Consider the following 23,652-nt stretch of genomic DNA (forward strand, 5'->3'; position numbering starts at 1 on the left):
GGCCCGGTACTGTCCCCGAGTCAGGGCAGGACCCTGTGTGCGGGGCTGAAACCCCAGTAGAGTTTGTGCCTGAACCAGGCTGTATGGAACCCCACACTGACCCACAGCCTTGTACGCCCATGGAGCCTGCCCCGCTTCGCAGGTCCCAGCGTTCGCGGCAAATGCCGACTTATCTGAAGGACTATGATTGTAATAAAGTTTTGTGGAATAGCTGATGTACAATGGCATGACTTGACTGTATGTAAATAATAAACTAGGGTATGTTGTTTTAACTTAGGGGGGAGGAATTGTAATGTATTGGAACGATTACATGAATCACCTCATAGGACTCCCATGTTAAGCTTCGAGCCATACCAGGGCTCCTCCGAGCGAACTTCCTATTGGTCGCTTCGTAACAGCGACCAATCAGAACGATACCATTCCCTAGGAGGGAAAGACTCCCATTGGTCCTTAACTAAGCAATCTCATTGGTTGTTAATTGTAAATAGGCGTGGCTACATTAGCCTGGTTATGTTTAAAAGGAGCATAAGCTCCCACTGTTTTCTGTTCTGGTTTCTTACTGAGTTGAGCGCTTGTTCGTTACTTCCAATAAAGCTGAATCACTTGCTGAATCACTCTACGAGTCCTTTGTTAGTGCGATCTAACAAAGGCACCTTTCATACTCACACTACAGACTGTTCCTGCAGGTAATGGACCTGAAGCTACCTGAAGCACTTCCTGTGCAATCCTATGGTCAGTTTACACTGGTTGTAAGACTTAGGGTTGGATCCTATGATCCCCTAACACTAAGTCTGAATCAATGGCCACCCTTCCACCAAATCTTCATCCAACAAATGAAGACTTCTTTCAACAAAGAAATTTTCCCTTGGAGAAGAATCAAGCTGAACAGACACATGAGAGAGAATGTTCCTAACTCCACATGTCACATTAACTTCTGTACTGAACCCCAGGCAGCAGTTAATCATAATGAATGTTACTTTTTTTTTTATTTCTTCTGCCTCTAAAGGAAATGGTGAGCAGGCCTACTACACAGCTGCAAATGACTTTCTATAAATCCAAAATCACATTTAATTGCTTCTATTATAACATTTAAACATCTGTATCCTGAGTTTCTCCTATATAAACATTAGCATTATTGCTGGTACCACATCTTCACAGTGAAATTTTTCTACTTTTCATATATAACTCTCAGCTTGCCTGCATGAACATAACTTCCAGAGCAGTGGTTATCTTAGAGACAAAGTAGAGGCTGCTGGCCATGTTTGTTTATTCACCAGTCTCTGTTGTCTACATATAAAACAGCAGTGGCCTAAGTTCTTACAGCTGAAGGAGCAGAGGAGTGTGGTAAGCTGAACTTTCCCCATTACCCAGCCATATGTCATCGTGTTCCATTGATTTGGGGGGTTTTTCTCCCAAAGCCAGCTCATTTCTGGTGTTGGAGAAGGACTGGGGAGGAAAAGTGTCTCAGGTTTTTTTAAAATGTATATATATATAGGGAAGTAAGGTGGGGAAAGGAGAAGCATTTTCCTCCCTTTACCCACATTTCGTTTTTGTTGCAGAAATTTGAGCTCTCCACCATCCTACTTTATAACTGGAACAGTGCAGACCTATGAAGATAAACCCTGCTTCCCCTTTCATGCCTAGCTTGGCCCTCGCAGTCTGCCATAAAGGTGAGGCTGATCTATCCTCTCAGGCTGCAAAGCCCATTTCCTCCTGCAGCGGCAAACAGAGTGATGACAGGGTTGAAGGAAGCTGCAGCTCCATTCATATGGAAAAACTGAGCTAAGAACTGAGCCACAATTGTTTTTGCCACAAAGATGCTGCCTGAGCACGGATGAGCAGGAATACCTTCTCCAGCCTCACCTGCCAGTCAGACTCTTTGTGCTGATGTTATTTAGATGTAAGGACTAGGACTGCCCAGCTGCACCCAGAAATCCTCCCTTTAACTCTGAATCTGCCACTGCACTGGGAAATGGGACAGCCAGCTCATTTCTGGTGCTTCTCCTGACTGTTCTGTCCCCGGTGACCCTTTGATCTGCTCCCCTCTCCTCCTTTGGCACAAACCTGGATGGTATAAGCTTCTGTGAGCTTCCTTGGAGGAGAAAGGTGGGCAGAAATGTATATATACACACACACACAAACATATATATCTGTAAATAATCACCATGGGAGAGGTGGACAAAGCATTCAGGGGAGATCAGGTTGAGCAGCTGCATCTGCTTCAACTGCTTAATCAGCAGCAAATTGAAAGGTATTCTCCAGGCTACAATCATAGCAATCCTAGGAAAAAGAAAACTTAAACCTAGAGATCATGCTTCTATTAGTATGCTCCAAAAACTTTATGGTGACTTTCCATAGTGACATTTGAAAATAATCATCACATACCTTTGGGACTGTCTCCTCCAATAGGCCAGAAAGCAAGCAAGCACCGATCAACAATAGAATAAACTCTCCAATAGTCGGTAAGCCTCAACCTCAAGCTTACCAACTATTGGAGAGTTTATTCTATTGTTGATCGGGTGCCTTGCTTTAAATGATTATAATAGGATTGAGTTTTCTCCTGTATTACTGGTCTGAAGACTTTTATACACTGTGAGTGCTGTGCTAAGGATTTTTTCTCCTACATATACCATTTTAAAGTCTTCTGTACATTATGAGTACTTTATGAAGTAGTGTGAACTTCTTGAAGAAGAGCTATCGAAACGAAGATCAAAATCCGGAGTCTTCATCCTTGTCTGTGTACCATTTATGGACTTGCACTATTCACAGACCTGTACATTATATGATGTAATTTGGTTTTACTGATACATGTGGTCCTCTGTTGTTCTTATTATATAAATTTACTCTTTTTGCATGATTTTAAGCACTTGTGGTCTGTGTTATTTGTACAGTGCTTGCTTGCTTGCTTTCTGTATTTTGTATACTGTGATATCGCATCCTCCAATATGTCCCGAGAAGAATGTTGCGATCAGCTGATAACAACTTGCTGGTGATCCCCGTTCCTAGGGAGGTCCAGCTGTCCTTGACTAGGACCTGTTGGAACCCTCTGCCAAATGACATCAGGGCCCTGCGGGATCTGATGCAATTCCGCAGGGCCTGTAAGGCAGAGATGTTCCCCCAGGCTTTTAGTTGAGAGCAGCAACGGGAGGTTAAGAGTAGCACCCTCTCACTATCTTTTTCTTCCATGGCCTCTACATACCCTTCCCTACCCTGCTGTGCAGGGACAGTGGTGTGACTGGCAATGGTGGTTTATATTGCCATCTTGATTGGTTTCAATTTCTTGTTATCCCGCCCTCACGAGCTCCACAAACCATCCAGGTGGGTTTGTGTGGTTCATATCAGCAGACACGCTGGAGTTGGTGGCAGGGCTTAGAAAAAGCATTTAAAGAGACCTCCAAGCAGCACTGCAAAAACCATTTAAAGGGATACCTTTAAATGGTTTTTGCAAGCTGTGCTGCTGTGGTGGCAGCACAACAGTTGACTCTCTGAGTCATGCCACAGTTTGCAAGCCATTTCAACATTTCAGTGATTCTTCTCACTGAAACGCCTTGTATTTTGGGTTGAAATAGATGCAAGCCATTTCAGCAATCCCTTTTGCTCCCTCCCACCTCCACTTGGAAGTGGAGGGTGAGTGAAAATGATGGCTGAAATGGCTTGCAAAAGCTATTTAAAGGGAATATTCCCTTTAACTAGCTTTTGCAAGCCATTTCAGCATTTCAGTGATCCCTTTCACTCCCCCCCAGTGAAAGGAGCAAAAGGGATCACTGAAATAGCACGTTTTCTCCAAGCCTGGAGTTGTGTGGGTTGTTGTTTTTTGCCATCTATTCCGCAGGTTAGGAAAGGCACAAACAGGTATAGGAAAAAGCCTGCACGGTTAACAAACAAAGTAATGGAAGCTGTAAAAGGTAAAAAGGATTCCTTTAAGCAGTGGAAAGCTAGTCACAATGAGGTTGATAAAACAGAACACAGGCTATGGCAAATAAAATGCAAGTCTGTGGTCAGGCAGGCAAAAAGGGAATATGAGGAGCTTATAGCAAAAAACGTAAACACCAACAATAAAACTTTCTTCAAATACATTAGAAGCAGAAAACCAGCCAGGAAGGCAGTGGGGCCCTTGGATGACAGAGGGGTAAAAGGAGTACTGAAGGATGATAGGGAAATGGCTGAGAAGCTAAATGCATTTTTTTGCCTCAGTCTTCACTGTGGAAGATGAGAAGTGCTTGCCCACTCCAGAACCTCTGATTTTGGGAGGGGTGTTGAAAGACCTGAGTCAGATTGAGATGATGAGAGAGGAGGTCCTAAAACTGATAGACAACTTAAAAACTCATAAATCACCAGGCCCAGATGGCATACATCCGAGAGTTCTGAAAGAACTCAAATGTGAACTTGTGGATCTCCTGACAAAAATATGTAATCTTTCCTTAAAATCTGCCTCCATTCCTGAGGACTGGAAGGTAGCTAATGTCACTCCCATCTTTAAAAAGGGTTCCAGAGGAGATCAGGGAAATTACAGGCCAGTCAGTCTGACATCGATACCGGGTAAATTGGTGGAAACCGTTATTAAGGAAAGAATTAGTAGGCACATAGATGAACAAAACCTATTGAGGCAGACTCAGCATGGGTTCTGTAATGGAAGATCTTGTCTCACTAACCTGTTAGTGTTCTTTGAGGGGGTGAACAAACATGTGGACAAGGGGGATCCAATAGATATTGTTTACCTTGACTTCCAGAAAGCTTTTGATAAAGTTCTTCATCAAAGGCTCCTAAGTAAGCTCAAAAATCATGGGATAAAAGGACAAGTCCTTTTATGGATCAAAAACTGGCTAATTAATAGAAAACAGAGAGTGAGTATAAATGGGCAGTTCTCTCAGTGGAGGGGGGTAAGCAGTGGGGTACCGCAGAGATTAGTACTTGGTCCACTGCTTTTTAACTTGTTCATTAATGATCCCTCTCACTTGGAAGTGGGGTGTGTGTGAAAGGGATCACAGAAATGGCTTGCAAAAGCCATTTAAAGGGAACATTCCCTTTTGCAAGTGGGTGCCGTGGCCAAGTGAAGTCCAAGTGGTGAATTCACCCAGGACTGGTGAAGTCCTCTCTTGGACTTCACTCGTGTGTGGCGTCCACTTGCAAAAGCAGAATGTTCCCTTGAAATGGCTTTTGCAAAATCTTCCCCCCCTTCCATTCTGCTAGCCTGGGGTAGCCACCGCCAGCAAAAAGGAGGGAGGGAAAATCCATGAATCTCCATTTTCCCGGTTCTTTCCCATTCCTAGTTATAAGAGGAAGGAGGAGAAAGCACCAGAGAGAGGCCATTATGGAGAAAAGCAGACGCCACACACACAGCAGCACACACAAAGTTGGGATCACGGAAGAATCCAGCACTTCTACGCAGGAGCTGAAATGTTTGCTGAAAGTGTCCTTGCCACTGAGTGCCTATACAGAAGAGACAGCTAGTGCCTGGTACTGCATCTACACGGATTTTTAGTTCTTGGAATTAAAAAAAAAAAAAGATGAAGCACTCTACTGAAGCAGCCTTCTTATCTAAAAGTGGACATTTAATGGAGATTTCATGTGAAATGAAAGTGAAAGTGAAAAGAAGCTTTGTCGTCTCCCTCCAACAATGTTTTCTAGTAAACGCTTTAGTTAACAGTCTACAAAAGGCAAGGTCACCTTTGCACTCTGCAGCTGAGTCAATATATACAGTCAAGAGGCACACATGTGAAGGATGGGCCTAATATGCCTCTTAGGTAGCTTTGACAGGGCTGAACTAGAGAGAAAAGTCCAGTCACTTTAGTCTATACGAAGGGCAGCCATTTCTCTGAGGACTTTCACAGAGGTTTAAAAATGACAGCATCCTCAGCTGGGACTTGTCTAGCCTGATACCATCTGCTAAAGGATTTTTTTAAAATCCAAAAGCACAATTAAATTAAATGAACAGACCCTCCAGATACATTTATAAAGAAAAATAAAGCCTCTGACTTCTGAGATAAAAGGTTATGTTTGCTAAAACCCTGAAGGTAGAATAAAGTGGTAATTGAGCAACAGGCTATGTATACCACGGTACCCTTGAATGCCTCCTTCATTTCAAAATGTCTTGGCTCAGCAGAGCAAAGGAGGTGAATACACATAACTGTGTACTATTCAGGTTTATGTAAGATTACATAGAAAGCGGGGGGGGGGGGCAACGACACCATCCTAAACTCAGCAAAACCAAAGAGCTTAGAATCTCTCATATAGCAGAATCCCCCGCCAACGGCCACAACTGGGTAGAAGCAGCTTTAATACAAAGCACGCTTTCTGGATAAAGTAATAAGATCTTATCTGCAAGCTGATCTCATGCCTTTATTCAGGCTGATATTCCCTTGGGAGGTGGAAACCATAGACCCACCAGAAAAACATTTTTTTAAAAAAAATTAAAGCTAGCCCTTGCTAGTAGACCTGCCCAAACACTGTTTTCACAAGATTAGCTCATTTCCAAATCCCTGGTACTATTTTTGGCATCCAAACCTACCTACATCTGCCAACTCTTCTTAAGTGACAGTTCACTGAAATTCACTCTTGTTTTACAGCTACTTCATCTTGCTCTAATGGTTTCATGACTACGTTGAGTACTTGGACAATTTATTCGCATTTCATCATTCAAGTGCTGCTTTTTGACAGGGTAGCGAAAGTTTCTACGGAATCTGAGAGGGCTTTGTCAGAAAGAGTCCCCATACATACAGCAACCAACTTTGAAAAGTATTATAAGACTAGACATATACCACCAGTTTTCTAAAACCCTGCCAAGAGTCTGTATATTAGAATACAATGATTTTTACAGGGCTCTTTTTGTAGCAGGAACTCCTTTGCATATTAGGCGACATACCCCTAATGTAGCCAATCCTCCAAGAGTTTACAGTAGCCCCTGTAAGACGAGCTCTGTAAGCTCTTGGTTGATTGGCTACATAAGGGGTGTGTCGCCTAATATGCAAAGGAGTTCTTGCTAAACTGTGAGGACTCACGGGATGGATCCTATTCCCCATACCAGTTCCAACTTTCCCTCCTTCCCTGGCTGTCTTCTGCTCCATTCTCTGTGTCCACTGACCCCCCTCCCCCCAGTTTCCCCACACCGACTCAGTGCTCCCTCCTTTGGCCATCCTTGAGAAGGGAGGGGGGAAACCCCATTCTCCACATACACTAGCCCTGCTCCTGTCGCTTGAGAATGCCAAGTCCTCTGACTGGTGTAAAGTGTTGTGGGAAATCTCTCCAAAGTTGTATTGCTTTCTACCAAGCATCTTGCTCTAGGTATATTGTCTGATGCCTGGGGAAGGACATTACACCCTTCTCCTGATTCCCTGGTACACTGTTCCAAAGGTTGGCATGGTTGAGTTGCTCTGATAACCTAAAACAGCTTTTGAGAACTTGAAAGGCATTTTTGTCAGATCTCTGGTATCAGAGCCCATTTTGTTGTGTGGTGTCTGTGCTTGCAGATAAATTTTCATTCAGCTTCAGATGTTTCAGCAACATCTGAAGGTCCTTTAACAGGCTGTCACATTGAAAACATCAGAGGCACCTATTGAAAGCATCTCGCTTTGGTGCCTAACTGAGGTCTCATTACTAGAGCAAGTCCACAGCTTAAATTGTAGCTGCTTAACAATAGCTTTATGTAAGCATATACGATGATCGACAAGCAACGGTTCACTAGTGCACAGTTTCCCCATATTGTTCATTTACAGGAAATAAACATTTCAGGCACAAGAGGGAGAGAAAGATGGCAAAACAAGGAGACTCCATCCTTATCTTGTTTCCCTCAGGGCTGCTGAAAGCTGACACTGCTCCAGACAAAGGCTGCATCCGCACATCCATGGATGTTGTTTTCTCATAGCCATTCGCCTCCTGGATCTTCCTATCCAAAGACACATGGATCCTACCAAAGTTTCCCTTGAGACCCCCTTCATATTCAGAAAAACACACAAAAGATGTTCAATTGGAATAGGTATATTGCTACCATCCATCAGCGGAACCTTGTCAGGCATCTAGAGGCCCCAGAACTTTGTACCCATAGACCCTCCTTCATGGTGGTTCTGGTACCCCTTCTCCTCCTACTCATGTATGCATCTTTCTCTCGCCTGCCCTTCACTTTCTGAAATATCTGTTACTGACAAATGGATGAAGGGGGGAGGAGAACAGGCTTTTACCTTGTGGATGAGGCTGGAATCTCCCTGGTTACTGTCTTCATCTCCAGAACTTTTCTGTTCCTCATCTGATGTGACATCCTCAATGGGAATCACAGAGATAGGGCACACTTTGTAAGGCTCTGTGTAGGCACTGTAAACAAAGAGAACAGGTTATCCTATGGACGCTGTCATGGTCATGGACATTAACACCAAATTAGCTGTTTGTGACAAGTTTAGTAAATATGAATTCGGATTGTCATCTTTATTATCTTTGTGCAAGGTCTAAGACCCATGTTATCTATTCATCTATCCACTGCTTTTTAACTTGTTCATTAATGATTTGGAGTTGGGAGTAAGCAGTGAAATGGCTAAATTTGCGGATGATACAAAGTTGTTCAGGGTGGAGAAAACCAGTGAGGATTGTGAGGCACTCCAAAGGGATCTGTCAAGGATGGGCAAGTGGGCGTCAACATGGCAAATGGGGTTCAATGTGGCCAAGTGCAAGGTGATGCACATTGGAGTTAAAAATGCTCAATATAAATACACATTGATGGGGTCTGAACTGGCAGAGACTGATCAAGAGAGAGATCTTGGAGTTGTAGTAGATAACTCACTGAAAATGTCGAGACAGTGTGTGACTGCAATAAAGAAGGCCAATGCTATGCTGGGGATTATTAGGAAGGGTATTGAAAACAGATCAGCCAATATCATAATGCCCCTATATAAATCCATGGTGTGACCTCATTTGGAATACTGTGTGCAGTTCTGGTCACCACACCTTAAAAGGATATTATCGCTTTGGGAAATGTACAGAAAAGGGCAACTCTAATGATAAAAGGGTTGGAACACTTTCCCTATGAGGAAAGGTTAAAGTGCTTAGGGTAGGCTTGCCAAGTCTTCTTGCCAGAGGCCCGTTCCCCGCCGCCGGCAGATCGGGCCCCGGAGGGAACCCCACCCCGACGTGCACGTCACCCGGAAGTGACGTGACGACGCGGGGCATGCTGGGGGCAGGGCCATGGGCATCCGAGGGGAAACTCTATGGTTTTCCCTCCGATGTTCATGGCCCCGCCCCCAGCGTGCCCCGCATCGTCACGTTACTTCTGGGTGATGTGCAGGCGTAAAGCGCGCGGGCGCTCCAGATGCAACCCGGGAGTACCCTGCTCAAGGTAAGAAAGCACTTGGCAACCCTAGCTTAGGGCTCTTTAGCTTGGAGAAATGACGACTGAGGGGAGACATGATTGAGGTTTATAAGATTATGCATGGGATAGTGCAGGTAGAGAAAGAGGTACTTTTCTCCCTTTCTCACAATATAAGAACTCGTGGGCACTCAATGAAATTGCTGAGCGGTCGGGTTATAACGGATAAAAGGAAGTACTTCTTCACCCAAAGAGTGATTAACACATGGAATTCACTGCCACAGGAGGTGGTGGCAGCTACAAGCATAGACAGCTTCAAAAGGGAATTAGATAAGCATATGGAGCAGAGGTCCATCAGTGGATATTAGCCACAAGGTATAGATAGGGGCTCTGGGGCAAGTGATGCTCTGTCTTCTTGGAGTTTGAGGGGGGTCAACAGTGGGAGGGCTTCTAATGTCCTGGCCCCACTGGTGGACCTCCTGATGGCACCTGGTATTTCTGGCCACTGTGTGACACAGAGTGTTGGACTGGAGTGGCCTTTGGCCTGATCCAACATTGGCGTTTCTTATGTTCTTATCTGTAACGGCTCACGTGGGGTGTCACCTGACGCTGCCACCACTCTGGAATTAGGCCCCCTTGAGAAGGCCCAAAGCACCCTTCCAAGACCTTCAGACCTCTCTTTTGGCCGAATAATAGGCGTGAGGACCAGGCAAAGTAACCAATGAAAATAATTTATTTTATAGGAGGTCAAACAAACAAGGTGCAGGAATAGTAACAGTAAGTAGGTGAAAAGAAAAGAAATCAAATGCCTTAATGCATCCAAATATATACCGTCCCTAGCTCACTATCTCAAGGGGCCTTAGACTACACATCCTTCCCTCAGGATGAAGGTTTCTTCCCACAGCAGCCTTCCTTCTGGCTCTGCCCTCTGGGAAGAAGAACAAGCTTTCCCTGTTGTACCAGTTCTCTTATTCCCCAGCCCTCTTCTTCCTTATTGGTCAAAATCGGCACCAAAACTTCCCAAGGCCTTCTTGGGTTTGTAGGCCTAGCCTCCCTTGCTGCTAGCCAGGCTCCCTGGGCCTAGTAGGCCTCTGGTGGCACAGCCCAGATCATGACACCATCCATCCAAATCCAAAGCAAATCAGTCTTCTATTATGGATAAAGTAGCTGAGGTATCTGTGTGGTATTGGACTGATGGAAGAGAGAGGACAGGGCAATTTCACATCCTTTAGTATAGTCTCCCTACCTCTGGTTTAAGGGGAGTTTTGCCCTCAAACCAGAGTACCATGCAGCAATGTCCCCAACATGATGACATCACTTCCATGTGACGTCATTGCGTCTGGCAATTCTGTTCCTCATATCCTCACAATCACTCTGTGAGGTAAGTTAGGTTGAGAAAGAGTGACTGGAAGCAAGGGACAAATCCCTCCTGCGGAAGAAACAGGAGTATATGTATAATAGGTGCTGACGTGGTTGTAGTTAAGGCCTACAGGTACAAATTGTATAATATGTAAATAAACTTGTTTAGTTCCTTCATAAGACCGTGGGACCAGTTCTTTGCCAATCTGGTTGATCTTTCTAAGCCCTATTAGAATATGCCCTTCTCCAGCACCATTACTTGCAGGGGTCGTTTCCTGCAGGAGCGCACAGGAGCAGAGATCCGGCAGTAAAAAGCCCAGGGGGCGGGCACATGCAACAAGCCCCGCCCCCTGCTCCCAGCAGCCCTGGGCCACAAGGAGCAAGAAGCAGCCAGGTAAGTTGCAGTGGATGTGGCCTTCTGACACACTTCCGGTGATGTCAGGGGTGTGTGGGATATGCAAATAAGTTATGCTAATGAGTTATGCTAATGAGCTCCTGCACCTCTTTTTCTACGAAATGACCCCTGATTACTTGTATCCCTTTCAGCTACCTCATGACTGCTCTTAAGGTAAAATTACAGTCTAGAAGTTCCAATCACAGAACTATACCTCTGCAAGTTGTTTGACCCTGGGTGGAAAACCTTCAATGAGTAAGCAGTGTAAGGCCCAGCTGCTTTCAGAAGACATTTTCAGTTGTGTGAGAAGTGACCACAAATCCACTTGAAATTAACCCCCTTCCCCCCCTCAAAAAAAAGGAGACTGCAAAAACCAGCTCTAAATTTCTGGTTTATAAGGAGTCTGAGCTGAAACTGTAGTCAATGGATTTTTAAAAATCTTACTCCAAGAAAGTCCTGGACTAATCATGTAATACCTCAGGTAATAGCTCATAACAATTGTTAATGATGTCGGTAGTACATGATGAGGCCATAATGGCTTTAAAATGAACAGCAACTGCTTAGGGAAGAAACCTGTGGCACATTTGCACTGGAAACATAAAAGACACTATGTAAATGTGAGTCATTATGATTCCCCTAAGCGCTGCTGGAGGCAACTCATCACCTTTATGTTTCTTCTTTTCTGCTACCTCCAGCCCTTAATTCAGCAAATAGCTCTAGGATGAAGAACAGCCAAAGTCTTTCACTTCACTGGGCACTGATATGCCTGGCTTAGGTAACACATCATTCACATTCCAGTAATTATGCAATTCCAAATCATTTTACCCTGTTTTGCATAACTTGGTCCAACTTCCTCATTGTTTCCAGCAATAAAACATTTATATGCCACTTTTCATGTGTTCAAAGTGCTTCTCTTTCACGATCTTATCCTAATCTTTACAATAATCCCGTAAGGTAAGGTAGAACTATTATCCCCATATTGTGGATGGGGATGGGGACGGGGTGGGGGGGATGAGGATGGCTTGCTAATGGGCCAAAGGAGATAGGAGCCATAAATTAGGGTTTCTTGGGAGATTTTAAAAAGTGAATTAGCACAACGGTAGGGAAGGGAGCATTCCTCTCATGCCTCTTCAGTTGTCTAAATTGCCCTTCCAAGGCTGACATTAACTCTGCAGGAGGGAAAAGGCAGGTACAAGTGATGTGCTGCTCTTTCCCCCCATGTAGAGCTAATTGCACCTATGATTTAAATCATAGATGAGGGCCAGGAGGAAATGGTTAAATGCCTACTTTTTCAGCCACCCTCCTTCAACACGGGTGCTATTAATATATGTTTAGAGCAAGATCCTTGCTGAGCACAGATGTTCCCATATGCAGACATTTTTATAAATGGCAATAAACAAAACTCTTCTTATACGTATTTATGCCTCTATACTGTCCTAGGTGCTAGGAAGCAGAGGTAATGAAACAGGATGGAGGATATGAGGCCCAGCCACGTCTTGGTTCTGGTGCACTATATGGCAAAAGTGAAAATGGCCTGGAAGAATTAGCAAACTGGCTAACAGTAAAAAGAAAAGTGATTTCCAAAGTAACGTAAAATTTCTCAGACTGGCTAGAAATGTACATAGAATTACAGCCAACCCAGAAAGGTTTTGAGGAAGACTGGAAACCTAGTATTCTATTGCTTTCTCGAGGGTTAGAATGAAAAATACATAGATCACATTAATTCTGTCAATACATTTTTCAGATGACAAGTGATTTAGCAAGATGATTTTTCCAAATGGGATTGGAATGAGATATGATGTTTCCTGGCATAGATATTCGGTGCACACTAACAGTATGATTACAAACGCATCCCCTTTGCAAGCATTAATCTTCAGCCCTGATTATTTATGATGGGCAATATCTTCTCCATCTTGGAAGGCTATTATTCTTTACAATACAGGAATCTTAAGCAAAAACGTCTTCTGTAAAGGGCAGTAGAATTTGTCAACAGGTTACAGATTTCTTTTGAGCAAAGGACTAAAGAGGCTGAAGGCAAGCTGAGACTAAAATGGAGGGAGGGAATACTTGGAGGTAAGAAAAAGTTTCAGTGCAATAGCTAAATACAGACTTCAGTAGTTGTCTCATTCTTCATCTGGACACCTAAATAAGAGCAGGCCACAGGCATGCTGTTGCCATGGAATGAGCACCACACATCTTTCAATGCAGCTGCAATTGCTGGCCATTAACACAGCATAACTCCGAGAATGCAATTTTTGTCTGCCATTTTCACATATAGACATTTTATACTTCAAAAGTTCCATTTGTTTTAATTATATTTATTATGACATGTTTACTTTCATTGTTGCTTTTGTTTCCATTGTTTCAATGGGGAAAAGTTCTGGCTGTAACTTTTTTATCTTCCACACAATTTAGATGAAACATTCAAGGACTGCAGCCCTCATCTAAGTGATCCTTGCCTGTCAAATCTGAGACATGCAGGAGAAAGAGGTCCAGTTGCATAGACAAATAAGGACAAACACATGGGAATTAAAGGGAAAACACAAGGAAACAAATGAATGCCATTTATTCCTTGATATTTCCATTTGTTTTATTAGCCTAACTAAAGTAATTAACTGAGTAGTATTGGTTCTTTTTTTCATTAGTTTGGAAATTAATTGCACATTCTTACTGTCTGAGGAAGGATATGATAATAATAATACCAAGAGTCATTTCTGGTCTTCAGTCCTAGTGTATGTTGTAAGATTGTTGCCTGAAACAGCAGTGGAGAATGGACTTGTCACTGCCACATCGATGACCAGGAAAGTCAAAGTGCAATCCTAAGCACATATACTCATAAATAAATTCCATTGACTTCATTAGGGTTTACTCTCTATTAAGTGTGTTTAGGATTGCAGCCAAGCCTGATTGGATGGAAAGGCAGCATAAAAATGTTTTAAATAAAATAATAATAATAAAAAATTCTCAATGGACATTCAGATCCAGAGGGAATCTCTTAGGGGAGAAGTTGATGGATTGCAGAAAACATTGCCATATTGCTGGCCAAAGATGTAGAGCTGATTTTTCAATGATCAGTTTGACTGTTCGTTGACTCACTTGCGGCTGGTCAGCAGGTTGCTTTCCTAGATTCCTCTTCCTAACCATGTGGTACAGTGCAATTGACTTTTTGCACATTTATTTATTATTTATTTTACAACGTTTATATCCTGCCTATCTGCCCTCACAAAGGCCATCTTTCTCACACAGCCCAATTGAGTTCTACTATCTCCCCATCCTTGCTGCGTAATTGCTCTGCTCAGCAGGCAACTGCTCAAATAGACAATTAAATCCAGCCCAAATTGTATTAAAAATGCTGTGTTTTAATAAAGTCTGACCCATTGGTGTTTGTCTAAGTAGTCCATAGTGACACTAATGGCTGCCAGTAGGTTTGAATCATCAGAAACTTTGCACATGAGTAGTTATGCAAAAATTTGAGCACACCCGTTTGACAGATGTTTGAAGCTGTTTGGCACAAATAAATAGGCTGGGTGACCAGCTTATGCCTGACCAACACTATTGAACACAGTAAGCCCTAATTTTGAATACATTCATGGAGAAATTCACAGGATCTCTAGCCCTGATGTGCTGTGGCACAAAAGGAGCACTGCTGCCTGCCTTCTTGAGAGGTGATAGGAATGGGAAACAAACAAAAAAGATTGAGGGGAAAATCATAAAATCATGTATTAACAAGACAGAAAAAACCTCAAGGGCCAAATCGCCTGAAGCACATATATAAAACAACTCCAACAAAACAATGTACAGAAATAATAAAACTAACAATAATCCAAAATTCTGTGAACATGTATCAAACAATAGTATTTTTGGCCACTGTGTGACACAGTGTTGGACTAGATGGGCCATTGGCCTAATCCAACATTGGCTTCTCTTATGTTCTTATGTAATAGTTAAATACGCAAACAGAAGGAAATGCTTATGTATTTATTTGATTTATAGACTGCCCTTCCTTATGCAGGGCTCAGGGCGGAGAACAACATCTCAAGAACTAGTTTTACAGATCCAATTAAAAACAGTAGAACAGTAACAATTCCAAGTCTATTCAGATGGTGTTTAAGAACCAACTGTATCTTACCCCCATAGGAGAGAGGAGAAATGGAAGAGGCCAGGCTCAATGAGAGACCATTGTTGTCCTCAACCATAGGCCTGGCAGAATATCTCTGTCTTGCAAGCCCTGCAGAACTGCACTAGGTCCCGCAGGAAATGGATGTCATTAGGCAGAGAGTTCCATCAGGCCAGTGCCACATCCCTTTAAATTAGGGTTGCCAAGTTGATCTTCGCCGGGAGCGGGGGACTCCTGGCAGGCGTCTGGTGTGCGCGCGCCGCACACATGTCACCCGGAAGTGACGGGAAGATACCAGGCATGCTGGGGCGGGGGCAAGAATTGGATTGCCGTGGCCCCGCCCACAGCGTGCCCGGCGTGGTCGCATCACTTCCGGGTGACGTGCACGTTGGGGTGGAGTTCCCCCCGGGGCCCGATCTACCGCCGCCGGGGAACAGGCCTCTGGGGCGGGGGTTTCCCCGCCCCCCGGGGGGATTTGGGATCCCTACTTTAAATGCTGTTGGGAAGAGGTGGGGAGCGGAGGCTGCCCGCCTGCACTCCAAGTCACAAATTTGTCGCTTTAAATGCTGTTGGGATGAAGTGAGGCCGTGCACCTGCACTTCAAGCAACGAATTCGCGGCTTGGAGTGCAGGCATGCAGCCTTCCCTCCCCACCTCTTCCCAAAAGCATTTAAAGGGATCCTTTAAATGCTGCTGGGATGAAGCTGGGCTGCGCCCCTGCACTCCAAGCTGCGAATTCATGGCTTGGAGTGCAGGTGCACATGGGGACCCCTCGCCTCTTGCCAAAAGCATTTGAAGGGACCTTTCAAATGCTTTTGGCAAGAAGTGTGGGGTGCCGGTCCCCAACATGATGACATCACTTCTGCATGATGTCATCACATTGGGGACATCCCTGCCAATGCTCCCTCTAAGCTGTGGAGTCTTGTGAGCAAAAATTGTACTTTGTGAGCTACTGGCATTAAAGTTGTGAGCGAGCAGTTTGGCTACTGCATAACTTAGTTTGCTCTGGAGTCATCCTTCCTGAGCTAAGACAATAGTGTGTGATCTGGATGCTAAAAAACTATGAGCTAGCTCACACTAACTCATCTTAGAGGGAACACTGATCCCTGCCCCCTCCAGTAATGCCCCCAAAGTCCCCCGCTGGGGACTTGGAAGGATCTGGCAACCCTAATCCATGCCATCTCCAGTTAAAGGATCTCAGGTAATAAGCACTGAGGCCTTGCGAGGGAGCAGCCAGCCAGAGAAGATAATAATGACCTAGATCAGTGGTGGCGAACCTATGGCACGAGTGCCAGAGGTGGCACTCAGAGCCCTCTCTGTGGGCACGCGTGCCATCACCCCAGCCAGGCCCAGACCATCATTAAAATGTGTAATTCTCTGCCAAATAATTTTAAGTATATGAAAGCATCTGGGATTGCTTTCCTTACTTTGTTTGGATCATCTTAAGTTAATGTATGAGTTGTTTTTTCTAAAGTAAAACCTCAGTATTTAGGTTAAATTGCCGTGTTGGCACTTTGCGATAAATAAGTGGGTTTTGGGTCGCAGTTTGGGCACTCGGTCTCTAAAAAGTTCGCCATCACTGACCTAGATGGCCCCATGGTCTGATTCAGTACAAGGCAGCTTCATATATTCAGAGCCTGTTGGTTGCATCATGTTCCCTGTAAAGCAATACAGATGCCAAAATATCATCTGGTGATACATTGCTACAGTTTCTACAATAAAAGAAACAAACACCTTTACAGTATCGCTCTAAATTGCTCATAACGCAACTCAAAGTACATCTGGCTGGTGCTGTCCCACAGTACCCACTGATAATTTAATGAGCACTGGTGGGACAAAAAATAACTGTTCCCTCATTTAGATTTAATGATGATGAATTGTATTTCAGCTCTCTAATACGTCTCTTGAAGTAGTTTCAGTGTTGGTACAGAGATCTCAAGCCAAGGTCCATTTTGGAGTTCTATTTTTGAGTAATTTTATGCTATGATATCATATCTGTCAAAGAGTACAGATTGAGACTGTATTTCATTGCCAAGGTTATGCAAAACAATCTGGCAGATCTAAGAGTGCGAGAATGAAGATATTAGAAACATATTTTCAGTTGACTGAGGACTGTACTAAATGGAACAGGCATAAAAAATTACACTTGGGAACACCAAGTCGAAAACTAGAAAAATATATGCAATTGTTAACGTAACCTCATTACTGAACTAGACTAAATGCCATTTTTTACTAAAATCATTAATTTTATACCAGTTTAAGCAAGATGGACCCCCCAAAAAATTTTTTGGGGAAGCTGTAGTTTTATGTTCTTAGAATTCTTTTATTGGAGATCTGTAGCGTACACAAAGATACAGTTCTAAGGGTTCTCTGGGAAGAAGGAATGACTATTAATACAATTTAAGCCTGTAGCATGAAGATGCTCCCAAGAATTGTGAATGCCTATCTGCCTTATGGAGCACTTACCCATTACTCTACATTGCACCTGCACTACTCTTCCTGTTTCTTTTCTTTTCTTTTAAGATATGTATAGTGTGCCTTTTTCACAGGGACTCATGGATTACACATAGAGAGACAGTACAATCAATAGGACATTCCATACCAATGCATGAGGATATGATAAGTCTGGAACCACCAAAAAGAAACAGAAGCATAGCTTAAGCAATAACATGACACATTAAGCTGTACTGAAATTATGAAATAGGAGCCTACTTACAATAAGCTATACACAGCATTATAGACCGCAAGTCCCATTTATCCAAGTAAGTTTGTGAACTGTTTTGTACAGTCCAACCCCATTACCCCAGAAAAGCCATCTTGTTCCGTTTTGCATAGTTTGCCTTGTCGTGGCGAGGGGGCTTGCGTGGTTCAATGAGGCTGTGGGCTATGCCGTGGAGGGCCACCCAAGATGGACAGGCCACAGCAGAGAACTCAGACCAAGCGTGATCCCCTGGAGAAGGAAATGGCAACCCACTCCAGTATTTTTGCCAAGAAAACCCCATGGACAGTATCAAAAAGCTAAAAGATATGATGCCGGAAGATGAGCCCCTCAGGTCGGAAGGTGTCCAATATGCTACTGAGGAAGAGCAGAGGGCAAGTACAAGTAACCCCAGAAAGAGTGAAGCGGCTGGGCCAAAGCCGAAAGGACCCTCAGTTGTGGATGTGTCTGATGGTGAAAGGAAAGTCCAATGCTGCAAAGAACAATACTACATAGGAACCTGGAATGTAAGATCTATGAATCAAGGTAAGCCTGACGTGGTCAAAAATGAGATGGCAAGACTGAACATCGATATCCTAGGAATCAGTGAACTAAAGTGGACAGGAATGGGCGAATTTAACTCAGAAGACCATTATATCTACTACTGTGGCCAGGAATCTCGTAGAAAAAATGGTGTGGCCTTTATAGTCAACAAGAGAGTGCAAAAGGCAGTACTGGGATACAATCTCAAAAATGACAGAATGATTTCTGTCCGATTCCAAGGCAAACCATTCAACATCACAGTAATCCAAGTCTATGCCCCAACCACTGATGCAGAAGAGGCTGAAGTAGACCGGTTCTATGAAGACCTACAACACCTCCTAGAACTAACACCAAAAAATGATGTCCTCATCATCATAGGGGACTGGAATGCTAAAGTAGGAAGTGAAAAGGTAACTGGAATAACAGACAAGTTTGGCCTTGGAAAGCAAAATGAAGCAGGGCAAAGGTTAACAGAGTTTTGTCAAGAGAACACACTGGTCATAGCGAACACCCTTTTCCAACAGTATATGTAGGAAGAAATTTACCTGTGAATTTATATAAATATTTTTACCTTGCTCTCCTTCCTGATGGGGACCCAAAGCAGCTTACATCATTCTCTTCCCTCTATTTCATCCTCAGTTTCTTGAGGTAGGCTGGGCTGGGAAAGAATGACTGTCCAAGGTCACCTACTGAGCTTCCATGATGGAGTGGGAAACTGAACCTGAGTCCCCCAGATCCTAGTCTGACTACATCCTAACCACTGTGCCACAATAGCTCTCGGTTGAGTTCTGAGAAAACTGGCTGACTAAAGAGGAAGCTGAAAGTCTGCTATCTCATTTGGTGGTAAGGAGGAGGGAATGGAGGGTGTCAGCTAAATCTGGAGAGGTAGTGCCGCATTCACTGTAATGAAACAGCTTTTCCTGCTTCCCAACAGCCCTGGAGCTTAGCTACTTTGTAAACCATCTCAAAGTTTCCTCTTTTGCAGAACACAGCATTATGGATACTAGAAGTGTAATTTAAACCCAGCATTTATCAATATTGTAGTGACAAGACCAGGGGTCCCTAAAATCATGAAAATCAGGAGTCAGTGCAGATTCAGCCTGATGAAGAGGCGTCTTCTCTTGCTTCTAGAATTTCCTTTTGTTTACTACAGAAGCAGTCCTAAGCCCCTCTACACAGAAGTCAGTCTCATTTTACTGAATGGGGCTTACTCCCAGGCAAGTGTGCTTAAGATAGCAGCCTGTAGTCCTGGAGTGGATTAGCAGGTGGCTAACCCAGAGCAGTTCGGAATACTGACCTGGAATAAGGAACAGATGCTCATGTAATTGTGCAAATTTACTTTGAATGAGCCTGCAAAGACCTCTTACATTAAAGGTGAAAGGACTGCTGTTGCTACCTTGCTCAAAGACTCGGATGATAGTCTCCCCCCCCCCCCCATAACACTTCATCCAGAGAGTAACTCTGGATCGACTGCTTTTATAGCCTTTCTGGGCTGTAAGCAATTCTATGCACTCTGTTTCCCTTATTGTTTTGTTGGCTTTATTCACTTCCCACCTCCCCCTTTCCTCGCTTCACACCTGCATAAGCTCCAGGCCAAGCATGCAGAATCAATATTGCAACAAAGGGAGAATGAGCACCCAGAGGAAAGGTTGGTATGGCAAAACAGAAGTCAGCAGAAATCAATGGAGGAGAACATCTATTAGGAAAGCAGAGCAATTGGAAAGGGGCCCACAAGGCAAGGATGAGAAGTCTTTCAGGACAATCAAAACACCAACTTTGTCCTCCTCATCTACCACAGATTTTTCTTAATTCTCTGCCCCTGATTATACCTAGACCTTCACCCTTTGATGAGTCAATCCATATTGTTTTTAGCCCATCATTCACGAACACCGACTGGCTCAGCTCAATCTGTTTGCTGTTCATGACCAGGAGGGCTGGTTTATTTCGTTGGACAATTTTGAGCCTGTTTATCAGGGTACTTTTTGCTGGACAAACAATACAGATGGGGAAATCATGCATGTACATTCTCACACAGATCTACGGGAGTCCCACTTTCTACCTGGGAGGATTAAAAGGGCAGATAAATGGGATATAGGGTGAGTTCAACAATTTTTCCCCATTAGGATTTTCCTGTTCCTGTTTTAAAATGAGAGCACCTATGTGCCCTAAAGCATCTTGGCAAAACTAATAATACAACAACAGCCTTACTAGTACTTAACCCCAGTGATATTTTAAACATATGCCTGTCTAATTCTAAGGTCACAAAATATAAACTTTACCACAGCCAAAGTAACTCACCTATCATTGCCAGCCAAAAGATGGAGCAGATGTAAGTCATGTGAACAGCAAGGAAACTGTTCAGTAAAGGTAATATATATATAGCTCTTATAGACAAATAAAACTTACAACTAAATACAAAGTGAGGTAAAGTTTCAATTACAGTTCTACCACAAGGGCAGGACAGTTTTCAAGGCAAGAGACGTTCAGAGATGGTTTGCTATTACCTGCCTCTGCATAACAACTCTCGACTTCCTTGGCAATGTCTCATCCAAATACTGACCAGGGCTTTCCATGCTTAACTTCTGAGATCTGATGAGATCCAGCTAGCCTGGGCTGTCCAGGGCATGGCTCAAACAGTTGGGAGTTCTGATTCATTAACTCCCAGATAAGAAGATGGTTTCAGAGGGCAGCCCTGTGGGTCTGTCGCAGAACAGTTAGATCCAAGTCCAGTAGCACCTTAGAAACCAACAAGATTTTCATGGTATGAGCTTCCAAGAGCTTCATACTCCAGAAATCTTGTTGGTCTCTAGGGTGGTACTGGACTCGGATCTACCTGTCCCCCATAGAATAAGACCCGCAATGCACTTAAATATTTTCAAGATTAAAAGTTTAAATGTCAGTGGCTTTCAAACAATTACGGTACGTATTTGGAGAGCTGTTTAGTGAGGATACTTAGCTTGAGCTAGAAGGTGACTTGCTCAGGAACAGATTTCATCAGCCTTCTTCACCCTGCATGCTCCGAAGTCATCCAGTGGTACCATGTGTCTTTTCTCATACAGTCTATTCTCCATCTAAGATCTGATGTTTTAGCTGAGATATTTTTAATTGCATTGCTGTCAGTAGTCTTAAGCTTCCAGGCAGAGAGGTGGTTACAAGGAATTTAAAATACACTAAAAATAAAGATGTATAGGTATCTCTGTGCCATGTGACAATTTTGTAGATTCCTGTCTTCTAATTTTTTACTCTTTTTACACATCCTCTCAAAAAACCCATATACTACACATGAAAGCTATTTTGCAGGATGTCTTCATCTGAATCTAACGAAAATCTGTCCAGCTGATCATATAATTCTGCATAATATGTAATAATGATGACTAATGATAAAAATACAATGTTAATGTTGCTCTCTTATCTTCCCCCATTAAGAGCTCATCAAAAGGAGGCATGTTAAGGAGGTGCCCAAGAGACTGGAAAGTGCCATGGCAGAGATATGAGCAGCTTGCTCAGCACAAGCGAAAGCGGTAGCAGCAGCAAAACAGATCTAGGAACAGATTGAGAGCCTGTGTAACAGCTTTGCTGGTCTTTCTAGGAAACTGCCTTTTTGCAGTTTGTAATGGTTTATCCTAGCAGATGCAGAATTAGGATCCCTTCAAGATAAATGGCTACATAACATTTCTGCAAAACCTTATTGTAATTCAGTAAAAACGCCTTGGTATATTACAGCAGTAATTGTTATAGGTGGTGCGCTATTAATGACTGGTACAGCCGCCGCCCAGGCAGAACTGCCTTTCTTTGGGCCAGGATCTCATTTATGGGTACAGCTCAATCTAACAGTGGTTTCCTTTCAAACAGTTGACAATGTAGCCTTGGTTTTCTGGTCCAAGCTCTGTTCCAATTGGCTCAGTTTGTGTATCCAAATAACCCCCCTCTTCCAACACACTGCAATTGTTGGAAAGTCTGGTGACAAGTCTACTGCTTCAGAGGCTAAGGGAAGGGGACCTTCCCAGCAGCTGTTTTTAGATGGCAGAACAAACTCTAATTAAAACAAGTCTGTTGGTACCATGCACAAACAAAGCTTCGTTACTGTAATCACGTGCTTCCCTTGTTCCTCCCACCTCTATCCTTTCTTACACACGCAACTTGATTGACCAAGCTAAAATTTCCCATGATGTCAACTGTAGGTGTAGTTTGTTCGATCCATCACCTGACTTAGGTGTAGTTTGTTTGACCCATCACCTGCACTGATTATTTTCCCTCCACCAGCCACAACAGCAGCCACAGGAAAGGAGAGCTAGCAGGAGAATAGCAGCCCTACTTTAGTGGTTTGGTGGTCTCTGTTTGGGTTACTTCCAATGAACAGTGGGGATTCCATTATCCAAACATCAGTTTTGTGCTAGCTTAGTTTGACCTGGCTAGACTAGACAAGCCAGATCTCATTAGATCTCAGAAGCTAAGCAGGGCCGGCCCTGGCTAGTATTTGGATGGCAGACCATCAAGGAAGCTCAGGGTTGTTATGCAGAGGCAGACAATGGCAAACCACCTCTGAGTGTCTGGCTGTGGTCACACATACTAAAAATTCCACTTTCACTACACTTTCAGTACACTTTCCAACTGGATTTTACTGTGTGAACTGGCAAAATCCAGTTGGAAAGCGCACTGAAAGTGGATCGGAAGTGGATCATTTAGTGTGTGTGACCGCAGCCTCTCTTGCCTTGAAAACTCTACAGGGTCACCATAACATACCTGTGACTTTACAGCACCTTCCATCCCCAGTTATTAAAAATCACACTTTCTGATAGCCCTGTAATAATACTGTAACCTTACGATTTTCCCCATTTTAAATAGGAGCAGACAGCCAATTTTATTGCCAATTTGGCTGGTATTCTTAGAGCTGCAATCACAGCATATGCTGTGTTAAACATTTGAGACACATTAAAGCAAGTTTTGGGAGACTACAGTATGAGCACATGTTCCAGGCATTTTTTTTTCTACTGAGGCATTATCAGACAGTGACCTGATATTTCCAGACTACAATCATACAAAACTATTCCTCAGATAAGGCTAAGAAACTCAGTTGGCATGTGAGAAGAAGAAGAAAGTGCTGTATAGAGTGCTGTATAGAGACAATAGTTTATAGGCTCCCTGATGATATAATATCTTCATAGCCAAACAGATGCTTCAAAGGTCAGTGTCTGCCATGTGAAGACAGGTTAAAGCGGAGAATTTGAAGGACACCCTTAGGAATTTAAATCC

General features: G+C 43.5%; 1 protein-coding gene across 1 annotated transcript in view; it reads right to left on the bottom strand.

Annotated features, from left to right (window-relative positions):
• Positions 1-23,652, bottom strand: part of FGD5 (FYVE, RhoGEF and PH domain containing 5) — a 226,640-nt gene that overhangs the window by 114,860 nt on the left and 88,128 nt on the right. The window contains exon 3 of the mRNA XM_015425259.1: positions 8,175-8,304. Within this exon, the coding sequence (XP_015280745.1) occupies positions 8,175-8,304 (130 nt within the window). The remainder of the gene's footprint in view (positions 1-8,174; positions 8,305-23,652) is intronic.

The sequence above is a fragment of the Gekko japonicus genome, unplaced genomic scaffold, assembly GCF_001447785.1.
Source record: "Gekko japonicus isolate JY-2015 unplaced genomic scaffold, Gekko_japonicus_V1.1 scaffold2, whole genome shotgun sequence".
Classification (NCBI taxonomy): domain Eukaryota; kingdom Metazoa; phylum Chordata; class Lepidosauria; order Squamata; family Gekkonidae; genus Gekko; species Gekko japonicus.